We start from the raw sequence: 17,195 nt of genomic DNA, 5'->3' as shown, positions 1-17,195 counted from the left end.
AAACTTATTACAGCTTTAATTTAATAAGATGTCTTTGACCTTCTATTTTATAAAGGCAGCTTATTTCATTCTTAAACTTTTGATTACAAACAATTTTATTATGTATGTATATGCAAAACTAAAATATTGAAAGCGATTCAAGAAAAAATGATACAATTTCTAGGCTTTTAGTAAAGAAAATCATCAGTTGTTTATTCCATGATTTTTAAATTAGTGTAATTTTTGTTATTATCTAACAATAATATTAGAATGAATGAAAATCAATCTGCTCAATAATCTTAAAAATGGCTATTTACACAATTACACTGTATAGCATAAACAAAAAACACAAAAGAATCTACTTCTATTTCCGAATACTAATTTTTCTCAAAAAATGACTTGAATTGGAATAGGTTGTTTGATATCTTTTTGATAATTTATTATTATATAATTAATAAAATTACATTTCCGAATAAAATACAATAGAAATCAGATGCAAAATGAAGGTAAAGTGTGTTTATTTAAATATTTCAATGAGTATTCAATGAAAACTTATTTTTTCTTCTTTTCAACTCTAAAAGAACTTTTTGGAAAATATAATGATCACTTCGTACTTAAATTAATTATATTTATTAAAGAATCATTTAATACACCATTTTAGGCATAGATTTTTTAGATTAGATTATTGAAAAGGTCTTATTTTTACCATTTAATTGATTTTCGTATACAATTAAAGTAAAAAAAGAAACAAAAGTTCAAGTTTTACGGAAGAAGGTCATCGGATATAATTTTGATACTTCACAATTTTTTGAATTTATTGTTTTTTTTTAAACACGAATTTAAAAATTATTTAAAAAAAATATTAAATATTTTAAGATTTTATATTTAATGAAGAGGAACCAACAACGCATAAACGTATTCATTTTATTCGTCTGTTATAATATATATAGCGTATAATTATACAGTATATATATAGTTTTAATTATCATCTTCTTGAGTGAGAAAATGTTTGCGATTATTCGCCCAAAGAGAATCATAACATAATTTGTTATTATTTAATTTTTGTGCCAAAAATCAGAGGTGGTTTATCATGAAAATCATTTGCTTAAAATTGAATCCTTGCATAGAAAAATCTAGCAGTCATTCATCTACATTCAGTTGCGATATATGTAAAATAAAATGTTGTTGAATAAAACACATCGAAATAAAATAATATAGGTCGAAATAAAATCCGAAATAAAGTAAAATTCAATTTTTAGATTAAACTTGCATTTTATTTAGCGAGGATTATCTGGTATGGATTATGTGTGTTTTTATGTCTTGGCAATACCATGTTACTTTATTGTAAATGAATATATGAAAAATAGGAGGTGTTTCCAATGAGAGGTTAAACCTTTTATCTGGAGCCTTTAAAAGTTCCCAGCTACTGCGGTTCAAAGTCAATTTTGATCACTATATATTTTTACTAAGTTTTGCAATGTGTTTAAGGTTTATATTCATATACTTAATTATATATGGTTTAGACTAAAGATTTCTCAGTAATATCGAAACCAATATTTTTTTTAGAATTTCAAAAACACATGCCGTTTTAAACTCAAAAATATCTGTATCTTTGTCTGATTTAATTCCAATTGATTTTCATAAAGTACATGTAAGTCTAACTTTAACAGTATATATAATTATGGGTGTTAAGAACAGCAACACACTGTATATAAGGCAATGTAAATTGAAATATATTTTTCTTTCAGTGGCAAATAGATAAAAGCAAATTCGATCATAGTTAAACGCACATTAAAAATTAGCAAGTTAATTGAAATGAGTTCGACGGTAAAAAAATTTGTACAGCAAAAATTCCTTCTAGCAATATTATTGAATCCTATATATGCGTGAAAATGTGGAAGACTACGATTTCACATTATTTTCTGAAATTGTATTAAATTAAATATAAAGTTGTTAACACCACTGCATTATAGAATTAAAATTGCAAATAATTTCATGATCTATAAAATCTATTATAAGCGATTTCAAATGATAATTCAACTAATTTATTTTTATCTTTTTAAAAGTCATTATTATTAATCCAAAAAAGAGTTCAATTCAGGTTAATAAGCTAAGTGTAAAAGTTACGTCATTCAATATGAATAAATTTGATTATTAACGTTTTTATTAACTTAACTGAAAAACAATAACTGTCACCCAGTTCATATGCTTTAGGCACTGACATACGGATAATGTGTATATACCATTAGAGATTCCACAAATTCTCCTATTAAGTATGTAAAATTATTTCAAATTATCGGATATGATGCAATGTTTATTTCATTCGTAGATTTTTTTTTTTTAATTTGAATTTTAAAATTTGAAAAAAAGATCATTTTTTTCAAATCTTATTAAAAAATCATTTTTATTAGCCACTTTTTTTGTTTTAGTCAAAACAAGTCAATTATAATAGCAAAATTAAACTATTAGAATTTAAAATTATTAACTCTTAATTTCGAATAATGAAGGTTTTTGTAACAATTTCAATTTATCTAAACGCGCTTACCATATTTTAATGTGCTGATTGCTAACACAATTTGCTTTTTTTAGTGCTCGCAATAATTTAAAAGTAAAACTAGGTTATCACCATATAAACATTTTATCTCTGAATATTCAATTATTATTATAGTATTATACTAAATGGATTATAGTTACATTTCATAAGTATGAAATAAAAATTTTTATTGCCATATTTCACTTATTTTGCTTTAAAGGCGCATGAAAGAAATTTATTAAATTTTTGTACTGTTATTAATCTCTATTTAAAGTTTTAAAATTCTTTATATACTTAAAACGCGTAATTATTTTAAATAAATTCGAATCCATCCAGTGATTAGTGCTTTGTAAAGGAGCATTTTTCCTTTGAACAAGTAAAAATTCTTTTTTTTTAAGCAATGTACTACCTATTTCAATTAATTAATTGCAATAATATACCAAAATATTTATATTAAATTATTGCATTCGAAGTCTAAGTAAGTGAGTTGAGACAAATAAATTACCATTGGCCTTATACTTTTAATGAAATTCGGAGGAAATTACAGTTTTAGAAATACAAGGTGTTGAAAGTTCAAATTTTATAAAATTTCGAGAGACGATAACTTGAAAGGGCTAGAGGTAGAAAAAAATTTCTCATAACGAAATAAATTATTTATTAGTTTCTAAAAGCTGCTAAAATTCCAGAACAGCATTTTGTGCCAAAAATACCATTTTCTGTTATTATGCTGTTTCGAGTTTTAAGAAACATAATATGTCGCGGAATTAAAAAAATTTTTTTTAGTTTCGATTCAATAAATGATCAAAAAATTGCTTTTTTTAATACTTGAAGGGTTGTAACTGTTAAAGTATGGCAGAATAGATAAACATTTTTTTGTAAACAAATAAGTTGGAAGTAAAGAAGTTCTATTTGTATATAATTTCAGCTTTCGATTTTAAGGGATGTGAAAAATTTGTAAAACGACACACGGATGGACTGACACGGATGTCTTTTTTGGAAAATTACTAAAAACACATAATGTGGTTAATTTGATATTAATTGTATTAAGTATATTAAAATTGAATTGCCGTAATTTAAAAAATGCTAAAAGAAAATATTCGATTATGAAAATTAAAAAGCATTTTTAGCTCAAAAATTTAATTTCTTAATACCATCGTACAATTTGGAAACAATATTTTTATAGTCAGAACTCAAAAACATTCATACAATATTTAAGATAATGCAAATACGGGAAATTGATTGCAAATACAAAAAAATGCTTCCCTTGGAGACATATTTTGTGTGTTTATATAAGCACGTCTTCTAAAATTGTTATAATTGGAATAATTGATGGCAATTATTATTTTAATTTATGAGGTTATGAATGTTATATCGCTTTTAAACTTCACATGAGCTTCATCTTGAAAAGAACTGAATTTTCGAAATTTTTCAAAGATTTCATAAAACAATGCGCCAACTTTTACACGCCAGTTTTTTTTTTGGTCATTATTTGGTATTCAATCTATTTATGCTCGTTACGTTAAGGAACTATTACATCAAAAGTAACATAATTAAGCAGATGTAAATTCTCTCAGAAATAATTTTGTTTTAAATATTTAAATTTTTGTTTTTTACTGGTTACCAATATGAAGTCAAAAATTAAGGAACACTTTTCAGAAATAAACTTTTTCAGAAATTCGGCAAAATCACACCGCGCGAGTACTAAACTGGACCACTCAAGTTTTAAAATCATATTAAAGAATTTTTAAGCAGCTAAAATTGAAATTTGTATTTTTTTTAATTTGAAAAAATATGAACTTAATCTTACATCTTGCAAATTTTACAGAATCACCTAATTATGGTTTAAATTTAAATCGTTAATTACAAATTAAATTTTTATTTATAATTTAATATCAAATTTTTTACGTTATGTATAATATCATATTTAACTGGAATTAATTTTAAATAATGTGTTATTTTGTTTTTAGTTATGAATTCAAATTTGAAAATAAAATATTTTAGTATAGCTAAATTTTTATTTTATTTTATCTTACGAAATTTAATTTATTACAAAAATAATTTCCTATATAATTTTAATTTGACTAAGTATGTAAGTTGATTATACAAAATAATCTTTTGAAAATAAAAAGTATCAATAATGTTAAGACGGTAAATAAATATGATTATTATATAGAGTGTTACCATACTATATGCAGAAAATTTGTTGTGTTACACGTTTGCACTAAACAGGAAGTTATAACTTAATTATAGCAATTGTTAAAAATTAATTCACAATACAATACAAGAAAGAGAATTTATGAAAAATTTGGTGTGTATCATCTGCATTTGCAAAAATTATTTTAAAATGTACTGCAACCGTGTCTAAAAAAGAAACAAACTACAGTCTTTATAAAATTTTACGTAATTTGTGTTATAATGTAGGTGAATTTTCACTCAATGTTCGGGCTTTTGGACAAAATCATTAACCAATTATCATTATGATTTAGATCTTTATGAACAATCAAAAAATGTGTTTTTGCTGATTATATATTCAAATGAAAAATTAATTTATTGTTTTTGAAAATTTTTCAAAATGTCAGTACCGATTTGTTTCGACAGGTGAAAGCATTTTGTATTGTAAGTCGTGGCTTTCAGTTGACATTAAAATTATTGACGCCTTATTTTTTCAGACTCAATTGAATTTAAAAGTACCAAAAAATTTCCACTTCAAAGATTGCGAGAAGAGCTTGTAGAAAACTTGGAACTAACATCGAGACTGACAAGATTAATCGTACACATATAAAGCTTTGAAAGTGTTTTATTTTTTGGCTTTATGTGGATTTGTTATTATTTATAATTATTTTCAAATTTATAATTCAAGTAGTGAAAAATATTTTAATTCCATCAATATTATTGAAATTGCATCTTTTTAGCTTTTTTGCTTTTTTGTAATTTCATAATGTACACATTGTACTGTATATACACAGAATGAATGGAACACCAAGTTGTAAAGTAAGTTAAAAAATAAAATAATATACATAAATTATTTTCTTTCATAATCTTTAAGTGACAATCTAATCACAATTATTTATACAAGTATACATGTATAGGTAATATTCGCGGACTGCAATATTTGTATATGCATAGTATATAATTTTAGCTACTGGATTTTATTGAGTTATGGTTAATGTTAAATAATGAAAAAGATTTTTAATTCTTTTTTTTTTATACATTAATTATTAAATTTTATTGAGTACTTAAATAAATTAAAAGGAAGTGAACATCGAACATTGTAAATTAATTGAAGTTTTAATCTTTTAGTTGTAGATGCTATGAAAATATTTAAGCAGAAATAGCTATAATTTTATTTTGAATGGGTATAAGATAAATTAAATGAATTAAGTGTAATATTGGTACATACAATTTGTGTAGATTTTTTGTGAATGAAAGTGCAAAGGAAAGGGGTGTACTATATAAACTCAAGTTAAACTTTTATAGATTTAAGAAAATCTTAATTAAAAGTGTTCGTAAAGCAATCGGAAAAAATATTTTCATTTTTTTTAGTGTGCCATATAAAATTGCTGTGATAGTTCATAAAATTTATTAATTCCTTGTTACCAACATATATATTATTTTTAAAATGTCCTTTTTATTTTTAATTTTTTCTTTAATATTTTTAAATTTTTTTCGATAGTTCTTAGTTACTTAATAAATTTGAATTAAATCAATTGTTCATAAAATTGCAAATTTCATAAAATTGCATATATTTAGGATATGATGAAAAAATTAAAGAACTAGACATGTTATTTATTAATCTCTGGCTAATCAGTGTAGTTAAAACAAAATATTAGATGTACATGCACAAATTATGTATAATTATTTTTATGAAAAATTTTTACCTTTAGCTATTAGGCTTTTTTAGATGAGTATGCATGCGTCAGATGCTTGTCCACATTTTTTTAATATTTTTGTTTACACTATTTCATTACCATAGTCTGCATTTTTCTGTGTGTGTAAAAATATTTCAAAATAAAATAAATATGAAAGAATTTACATGAACACCATATTAAAGAAAAACGGAAGAAAGAAAATTCATTCCAGATTTTTTTAAAAGGAAAATTTAAATTTTTGGAATAAAGCAGCTAACTAGTATATATGAAATTTATTATTTTAAATTAAGCAAGCCAATACAAATGTGAACTAATTTCTGTTACGAATAATTTAATTTAATTATTTTCTTATCTCCCAACAATTTTAATTAATTTTTATTTTTATGATTTGAGTATCAAATTTCAACAACAGTCATTTTATTATCAGTTAGAAAATATAGGAGGTGCAACAATATAGTTTTATATTTTCCCCCAATAATTTGGAAAATATTTAATAATACAAAAAAAAATAATAATAACGTGAATAAAAAATTTAATTATGGGTGACTCGTAATATTTCAGTATAAATTTTTTTATTTAATTATGAAATATTCAAAACAAAATAAAATTTATGTTTATAAGAAAAAAATTAGTGTAGGAAGGTTAGAGCTGACATGTAGTTGTTGTAGTTTTTTTTGTATACTTATATTTTTTTAAAATTTAATTACATAATTTTCAATTTGGTTATAATACAAGTGTATTTGAAATATATACTTATGTGACCAAATATAGGGAAATTGTGAAAATATTAAAAATGTCATCTAGTTTTTTTGTGGTTTATAGGTACAAGAAACATTTGCTCTAATTTGAAAAAAAAATTTTCTTCAACTTATTTTTGTTATGTTAAGCATTTTTATTAATAGTTTTTGTTGTTAATATTCAAAATGAACTATTGAAGTAAATGGAAGTCATAACATTCAGGAATTTTCCAAAAAGTGTGTTAAGTTTAATGCCACATTTTGTTTTGCTTTTGTTTTATCTATTTATTAAATAATGAGCTATTGAAAAATGTAAAAGAAAGATATTTATAAAATGGAATTACGAGAGAAAGTAGATTTTTTGAAAAATTTAAAAAATATTGAATTGACAAACTATGATATTTCAGAATTTTTAATATTTTAGTATTCAAAAAAGAACTTCTTTTCAAATTTCTGCTAAATAAATTATACTCTTAAAGAAAACTTATTTTTAAAATTTTTTAATTTTTATAATTTTTAAGATATTATTGAGAAATAAATATGTGCGTATTATGCGATATTCATCATTCCTTAAAAAAATTATTCGTATTCACTGTACTATACGAAGGAGGTAATAATCTGGAATGTGTCATATAAGACATGAATGCAGTTGCTTGCTGAAGGAATTTTAAAAATTATAGCTGATACATAATACAGAGTGTGACGTGCAATTCCAAATTGTTCAGAGATTTTAAGTGAAATTTGAAATACATTTTAATAAAAGGAAAGTATTATAACACAAACGAAAATATTGTATATACAGTTAAGAATTATTATGAAGCTCTTTTTAAATTAGTTCAAAGAAATGAGACAAAAATGGAATGGAAAGTAATTAAAATTTGACAGCAAATAAATAAATCAACCAAACTAAGTACGAAGTCTAATAAATTAATTGCAAAATTTAAAAACAAAACTTCCTTTTTAAATTTTCTAACTTTCATTGGCTTAATTGATAAAAATTACAAATGAAAATCAAAAATTACAATAAAAATCACTTATATAACTTTCCAAAATTTCATAATAAATAACGTTTAATTTATGGTCTGGTCCAATTGTTGTATTGAAATATTTTATTGCAGGCGAATTCAAAGCCGAATTAAAAAAATAATGCATCTATTGATGATTGGTAAATTTTTCTTTTACGAATTTTTTTGTATACCCAATATTGGGAAAACTATATATGTAGGTCTTATATTAAATACAAAATAATAAAATGTTAATTTCATTCGGTAAAGTAACCATTTCTTATTGCAATGTGTAGTCAAATTTTTGTCGTATGCAATTCAACATGAGTACGCGATTTGTATGAATTCAATATAACATTAAAATAAAAGTGCTACATGGTGCTATACCTATATTTGAATACCTACATATTTATTAAGCATTAACTTATTTTCCTATTTTTTATGTAATTCTTATTCTTAATATGGTTTAAATCAATTTGTATGTATGTATATTCATTTACATTTCTGAGCATTCAAATTTTATAACTTTAAGCGATTTTATTATTTATTGTGATTTCATGTATAGTTTTATTAAATTATTCCAATTTTTAAACTTTATATATAACTGGTCCATTATTTTTTTACTCTCATTTAAACGATAAAAAAAATTAAATTAAAGACAAGAAAAAATTATAATAAACACAAAATATACATACGTGTACATTATGTAGATTTATACACGTATATAGAGAACATACACATATACGTGCACTGTAAGATTTTATCATATATAAAATATATTTTAAGGTTTATTTCAGCACAAAATTCACATACTCGTATTTAACGATCTTCTTTTCTCGTATTTTATAAATTACCAATTAAAAATGGTAAACGAACAAGTGATTTAGATGAAACTGCAAATAACTACCTGTACGAGTATTTTTAATATATGTATGCATGTATATAAATATATGAGAATCGTTGTTTATAATAAAGATCGTGATAAATTATACAAATGAACTATAATAATTACTTAACGGATTATTAATGAAATAATAACAATTATCCATATTAGTTATATTATGTAAATATCTTAAAGAGTTTGTATTTATATTAAATAGTTATTACCGTCAATAATTTAAAACTATATAAATTTAAAATTAACTTTATTTTTGATGTTGTTAAATTTACCGTACATAAATTATGTTTTGCATTTTAAGTTTTACCGAAATCAATTAATACATTTAAGTTTAACTTAAGTCATGGCCTAAATTTTAATCTAAAAAAATTATTTACTGTAATTTATTTGTAAGATTTGTATCCCTGAATAAAAATTTATTCCATCTCTGCAATATCCGCACGAAAGTAAAAAAAATAAACCTTCCTTTTTTGGAATAGTTCTTTTAATAAAATTTGGGTTTAATTCATTTGCGTACATTGCAATTTTTATATGTTAAATGGGAAATAGTTCTGAATTTATATGGCGAGACAGCTATTATATCAACTTATACAAGTTGTGAGCCTGTTATTCCATTCATTTATGCGAAACTTTAGCTTTTTAAAGTGTTAGCTTTACAGTTCCCAAAATTTGATTAAAATATTTTAAAAGTTGTATGGCAGTCATTGGAGTCATTTCTTTGATTGAATCCGAACTAATTAAGATTCTTGCAGTAACAACTTTTTTTAATTGGGAAAAAGTTGGTTATCCTAGCTTAATGTGTTCGAATTTCGTACACATGGAATTATGTACAGTAGCATCAGAATTGTGTGGGAATAGCCAAAAATTCGAAAAAATTCAAAAATTTCTTCATCAATCTTTAAATATTTTAATTTTTGATCCGAAATGATGTAATTGTTTCTTGTTCTTTTAACTTGATAATAAACTATTCAATAATTAATTAAGAATATTGTAAATCAAGGTAAATCCTGAAATTGTGAAATATTGTAATTAAAATATTTTAAATAGTATTTATAGGTTGAAAATGTGTAATCAATTAAATTGAGGCAATTAAAAAACAACTTTTAATAAAATATTTAATAAGAGCAGGAAGTAAATTGTTTGTCGTATTTGGAAATAAAAAAAAATTTAATTAGTTTTTAAAATTGTTCGGTGCGTTTTTATTTTTATTCTGAACTATATATGTACATACATATGTACTCGTATGTAAATATGTGTAGAAAAAAATTATAGGTTAAATAACAATTGGGCGAATTGTTTCTTTCATTGCGTTTCAAGAGTTAAATTTTTAGGTCTTAAAATAAATGAACAATATTGTATAAAAATTTAATTTATAATCTCTCTGGATGTTGCTTACTATCAATTTAAATAGTAATAAATAGGAATAAATTAAATATAGAATTATGTTACATTTAAAATTTCGATGCGTCGTACTAATTTAGAACTTATTCTCAAATAAAACATTTTGCTGGTTTATGTAAAAATTTTTATTACCATTGCATTTCAAACATAAAAATCCGAACTTTGTAATATTCGTTTATGTAAAATTTTACAAAATTCATTTTTAAATTGATTTAGCAATGGTGTATACAACTCTTACATTTTATATGTATAATTAATCTAATTTGTATTAATTTATTTATTAATTGTTTTTATTTGTACATAACATATGTATAATTAACTAATCTAAATTGCTAAAAATTTCTTTAACTGCTAATTTTTATACATTGAATATAGCTAAAGTGTAAATTGAAATTTCTAAAAATGTAAGTAAGGTATTAAGGTGAGCTTTTCAATTCAACGCCTGAATGTATGCAATTTGTTTTCAACATATTGTCGTCGTTTTTTTCGTAACGACAATGAATGTAATAATATTTGTGGCTGAGATTTTGGAGAGGTAAATTAATGTTCATTTTTTTAAAATAAAATAAATTTAAATTTAAATTCATATTAAATTTTTATAAATAATTTTTAAAATAATTATTTCAGAGTACAATTTCCTGAAGTTTTGCGTAAAGTATATGTATGTTTTTCAATATTATACTCGTATTTAGATAATAGGCACAAACATTTTTGTATAGTGTAATTGAAAAAAAAGTGTAATTGCAACTGTCTTTATGATTTCAATATCTCTTAAACATATTTATGAAAAAGAAATTTGTTAACAAGGCAGTTAAATTAAATAAAAGGTAAATTTAGCATTAAAAAATTATTTGGAAATGATAAACTCTTATTTGTTTTAAACTTAATAAATAAAATGTTCTTGCAATTTATGTTGCAGTAAAGTCTTTGAAAAAAAATGGAAAATTATTTTTTTACAAACTAAAATGTGTAAATTCAATTTACGAATGGAACTAAGATCAAATACAAATTGCGAAGGGAAATCATAATTTTAATGACTAAATCAATTTGTTAACCCAAACAGTACCGTTCAATTGTGTCCTCACAAGGTTTACCCCTTGTAAAAATTTTAAATGAACTACATCTCATTGCCTCATCAATGAACGCATCAATTTATTAATACATTTCACATTTGTTTCCTTACTATTGTAACTTCATTTGCGTCTTTATTTCTTTAATTTTGCTTTGATTCAATGAAAAGTTCTTTGAGTTTAAATTTCAAATTTTTTTCAAGTTCTCTAAAATACATATAATATATATATACAATTTTGTTTTTTCTTAAAATAATTTTAATTTTATACAATTAAATACATGAATAGGAACAACACAATATTAAAATATAAAAATTAAGTGAAATTTTGACTGGAATTTGAATTAAACTATTGGAATTCTTCTCCATTTGAGCAAAGTATCATGGGATTACTAAAAAAAATATATATATATATATAAATGGTTACAGTTGTTATATACATATTTTTTCAAATATTTTTTTTACCTTTCCGATGGCACCATAAATATATTTTTGGGTACAGATTTTAATGCTGTTGTATCACAAAGAAGTTTGGCTGCGGTCCATGAACCAAATTGTTTATTATTATTATCGTACATATTTTCTATGCTCTCCAAATTTCTATTTTGTAAATTATAATGTAATTGTCTGGTATTTGAAAATTGTTCAGCTAAAAAATTGAAAAAAAAAAATTTAATATTAAATTATCTGCATTATTTTTTAAGGAAAAATAAGTTCAAAACTTGTGATTATTATAGTAAGACATTTTAATCTGGATTATATAAACTAATTTTTTCAAGACATTTATATTTTGAAATTATTATTAAATTCAACTGGTATAAGTATGGCGAAAAGCAGTTCTCAGTATTACATAGTACATTATATATTGTTCCTCACTTAATTATTCTCAACTTATAATTTAAATTAATTATAGCTACTTAAAATAATATCAAATTATTTACGTTAATTTAGCTTTCTAACCGAGAAAATAGAGTATTGAATTTTATTTTATCACTGTTGTTAATCAACAAATTCTCATAATTATGATCTAGAGATCGTATGAAATTTTCATGTCGGATGAAATTAATTTTAAAAATTTGATAATTGCCTTATAATTTAAAATTCGTTTAAATAAATACAAAATATTTACTGTCTAGCTCTAAAAATATATCATGCTATCTTAATTAATTCTTCTAGCACTTATAATATTTATTTTATTTCCTTTTACCTATATCTATCAATATATCTATATCTATCTAATTTTCCAAAAATTTAATATTAGCTTTTGACAGGTTAACATGATTTATAAGCAAAATATTGCCAAAAATGTTGCCATTATACATTCAATGTTCATAACATTCAAATAAACTTGTTATAAATTTTTGATAAATTCATTTATAAATGTAAAGCAATTGTAAAACGTGATTGGAAATTCATTCTAAAACGCATGTGATGTTTGTTAAATTGGGTATGACTGGTAAAATTAACTGGTTTGTTAATTTAAATTTGGCTGGTTTTTTTTTCTCGTATTAAAATTTTTTTTTTTAATTATAAATTAATTGAGGTTATGATAGTCATTTATTTTGAAAAAATATCAAATATATAGTGAGAAAATTATTTTAATACGCTATATGGGTTTTTTTTAACCTACATATTTAAAAATAACATTAAGGTTTATATTTCTGATATTATGAATTAAAAAAAAAATTCACCAATCTTATCTTTGCGGTTTGTGGTCCACCGAACTGGTTAGTCAATTATTAAATTATACTTTTTCGTTACCGACAACACGTTTCTTTTTTTTTTTTCAATATCATGAAATAAAGTGTAATATCATTAAGCCTGTTTGTAATTGTAGATAAGTATCTTATATGTCTTTAGTCTATCTTATAGTTCCAATCAATTTTACTACTATATGATGCATTTGATTAAGTCTGCGAAGTGCAAAAAATTTTCAAATAGGAAATAATTTTTTTCTCTTTTGGAATGTTTTGCATAAAAGAACCACTTTATGATAATTGAATGTTTGCTTTCTGAAAATTTTGTGAATTTATATAACAAATGAAATTCGAAAATGATTTTGAGTCCTAAATTATAAAATTATATTATAAAAGTAATCTGACCTGATTTAAAAATAAACATGTTTTGTAAATTAAGTGGACTTGATTTAATTTAAAAAATCACAAATTTTAATTATTGTAGTAAAAAATAGGAAAAATTTCTGATTAATCCTTTCATATAATAGAAAATTAGAATGTTTTTCATACTTTTTGCTCATTTAAATGCTTAAATTGAATCAAATCCTACTTTTAATTTTAAACGAGATTATACTGAATGATTTTTAAAATTAAAATTTCAAATTGGAATTTTCTTTTAATACCTAAAATACATGTGAAGGTTGGACCGACTGCAGAATCTCTTTTTGGATTTTCTGATATTCCACCAATGATTAAATCAATATTTTCCAAATTCTTATAGACCAATTTCAATTTTTCGATATTCTAAAATAAATGTTCAAATTTTAAAAATCAAAATACTTTAAACAAGTTCTCTTTTTGAGTTTTTGCATATTAAATGTCAAAAATTTACCTCACTGTCAATATACTGTGCTAAATCTCCCCATGTTGTGATTTTTGTATTCTCGCATTTCTCTAAATATTTGACATAAGGTTGAAGACCATGATCACGATTTCTTTGAATATCCCAAGCTAAGCTATCTAATCCATTTACTTTATTTGAAGACGATTTTGTTTGCAAATAATATTTTGACATCTAAATTGATATTTGAAAAACATTAAACTTTCAAGAATGCTCATCATGAGCTTGTATATATCATGTTCAAAAGAAGTTTAACTTACACTTTCAGAATATTTTGAATCCATTTTCATTGCTTTTTGTATTAGCATTGCTGAAAAAGCGCTATTCATTTTCTGTGGGTTTCCAGTAAAATTTGAACTATAAAATTGATCTTTTAGCGAAAATAATTTAGTTAACGGTCCATCAGAACTATTCAAGAATTATTTTATCATTATTCAACATAATTTTTTAATAATAAAATTTTTATTAAAAATTACCTTATGCCAACATCGATTATATTTGTTTCTTCTAATTTACGTCCAAATGGTTTAATTTGTTCATATAAAACGTTTGGCATCATTGAGAAATAAAATCGAATAGCTGCTATTCCGAATTCATTTGAAGTACCAAATTGATTTATATCATGAAAATATTTCAATGGTTCTTCATTAATTTGTTGGGCTATATTTTCACCTAAAGTTGCTGGTATCCATTCATTATAAATTATTTCACGATACATTGCAATATTAATTTTTTTACTTTCCAAATATAATTGATTATCAGACCAATTTGGATATTTTCCCTTTAATTTTCTTGCAATTCGATTGTGAGATCTCAAAAATAATGTGTATATCATAGTAGCAAAAGGATTGTTGTTGACTCTTGAATCACCTTTTAAAAAAATTTAAAAATATTTTAAAATTTCTTTTGATTAAATCACATTCTACTTAATTTATGTTAAACTTTCCCCGCAATATATGCAATTTTTTTGGCAAATATATATAAAATATTTTTTAATCAATATTACTGTGTATAATTTAGTTACTCATACTCACTTACCAGCCATAAAGCATTCCGATGAATTTTCTACACAATATTTCTCTGAATTTACAGCTTTTGGTAGGAAAGGTAATCTAGCTGATTTTGGCATTGAACTTTTAAGTTTTCCATTTTTATATAATCTCATTTGAGATTCAGAATTAGGTATTCCATATAATTGAGAAAGATCTAAACCACCAACAGCCTCGTTTAACTATTTCGTACAAATAATTGTTTATTATTAATATCTTCAAAAAAATAAAAAATTATTTAATTTAAATTTAACCTGTTCTGCAGCTCCAAATTTGCATAGTGGGTTAACAGCTAAAGCACTTCTTACATAATTTAAACATGAAACAAAATCATATTTACTGTGTGTAATACCCTCTAATGGAGCACAAGATGGATGTTGATAACGTGGGGAAAGTTTATAATAATCCGAATCACAACACTCTATTGGTTTACCATTATCTTGAATTAAAATATAAAATTCCAAATTACATATTTAAACAAATTTTTAAAAACAAATAAATTTTTGAAATTTACTCATTGATTTGACAACTGGTTTACTCAGATCATGTTCTATAAATTGTGCCCATTGTACAACAATTAAATTTCTACTTGCATCTTCTTCAGAATTATGCATATTATTTTTATTATTAATAGCTACAATTTTACTAATTTCCCGTGGTTTCGGAAGCGATGGCGGTCCATAAATCTTAAAATTATATACATTACACATAATATACGAGTAACACTTTCAAAAAGGTATAAAATTTTAAAAATTACCTTATAAAATCCATCTTCATAATTTGCTGGCAATAATCGACGGAAAGCTGAATGACCAATACGCAATTTTGAGTTAATTAATTGACAATTTTGTTGCAAACTGCTTTCTGGTAAGGATGTTTTTGAAAATATTCTTTGACAATCTTTTCCCGATAATCCATGTGGTAAACAAAATGAATTAAGTATATATAAACTGGATTGTAATATTTCACTTGCAATTCTATCATCTTTTTTAGCATCATCACTTGGTAATGTTTCCAAATATGTTGCATGTGATAGACTTCCATTTTGTACTGTAATTTCAGAATTCAAAAGATTTCTCTCTAATCTAGAACAGAAAAATTCAAATACTTAATATAAAAGACGAGAATAAATCGAAAAAACTTACATATCTTTTGATTGAATTGATTGTATTCCCAACTCTATGAATGATTTTAAATCGGAATCTGTTAACTGATTTAAAATTCTTTCATCATTACCAGATAATTTATAATCGGAATCTGAAAATAAATTTAATTTTAAAGCACAAATTTTATTTATAGCTATTTCATGTAAGGTGTGATTAATAATTTCTTTACATTTAATTATTATTAATATTTTGATTTGTTCATTTAAATATAAAATATTTGTTAATTTCTTTAAAATTAAAATATTTTTTCTTTGTTTTTGTTATTGATGAACTTTATGTCAAGATTAAATTTTGTAATGATAACATTTATTTAAATATAAATTGAATTTAAGTTTTATATTGTAATACAAACATGTATATATACATTTATATAGATATAAACAAATAATTATGCAATTTTTTGTGACGATTTAAAAAATTAAAAGGGTTGTTTACGATTAATATTGACCACTCATTTTTAGTTATAAAATTTATTATTCAATAATCAAAATAAATTACTTCAAGTATTTTGTGCTGCAACTATTATATTATCTATTAAATGTATTCTAATGAAAAATAGTGAACTTTTCTAAATTTCACGTTCTAAATGAATGTTAAAATTCACTGGCATTCATCCCTTCAATTAAATATTTTCATTGTAAAGGAAATGGAGTAAATATGAGTAATAATTTATTATTAAATGCCAAATACTTGGAAGCAATGCTTAACATATTGCATGGGTTTATATAATAGTTAACAAAAATATTATCAACTACGTAATTCTTAATTATTATTTGGTGTAAGTGTAATTTATTTTGAATTATTTAAATAATTAAAATATTTTATTAGAAATAAATTGTAAATGCCATATCCAATTTCTTTCTTAGTCTATTAAAATTCCTACGTACATAATTACATTTATTGTGTAAAAATT

General features: G+C 23.1%; 1 protein-coding gene across 1 annotated transcript in view; it reads right to left on the bottom strand.

Moving 5' to 3' along the window:
- LOC129612737 (peroxidase) overlaps positions 1–17,195 on the bottom strand; it is a 75,675-nt gene that overhangs the window by 51,391 nt on the left and 7,089 nt on the right. The window contains exons 2-11 of the mRNA XM_055526498.1: positions 16,262–16,373; positions 15,874–16,201; positions 15,631–15,802; positions 15,371–15,555; positions 15,106–15,298; positions 14,544–14,937; positions 14,328–14,475; positions 14,059–14,241; positions 13,850–13,970; positions 11,956–12,139 (exon numbers count right to left, since the gene is read on the bottom strand). Of these exons, the coding sequence (XP_055382473.1) occupies positions 11,956–12,139; positions 13,850–13,970; positions 14,059–14,241; positions 14,328–14,475; positions 14,544–14,937; positions 15,106–15,298; positions 15,371–15,555; positions 15,631–15,802; positions 15,874–16,201; positions 16,262–16,373 (2,020 nt within the window). The remainder of the gene's footprint in view (positions 1–11,955; positions 12,140–13,849; positions 13,971–14,058; positions 14,242–14,327; positions 14,476–14,543; positions 14,938–15,105; positions 15,299–15,370; positions 15,556–15,630; positions 15,803–15,873; positions 16,202–16,261; positions 16,374–17,195) is intronic.

The sequence above is a fragment of the Condylostylus longicornis genome, unplaced genomic scaffold (genome assembly GCF_029603195.1).
Source record: "Condylostylus longicornis isolate FDR11 unplaced genomic scaffold, ASM2960319v2 ptg000004l, whole genome shotgun sequence".
Lineage (NCBI taxonomy): Eukaryota > Metazoa > Arthropoda > Insecta > Diptera > Dolichopodidae > Condylostylus > Condylostylus longicornis.
This window is presented reverse-complemented; position numbering and strand designations above follow the sequence as displayed.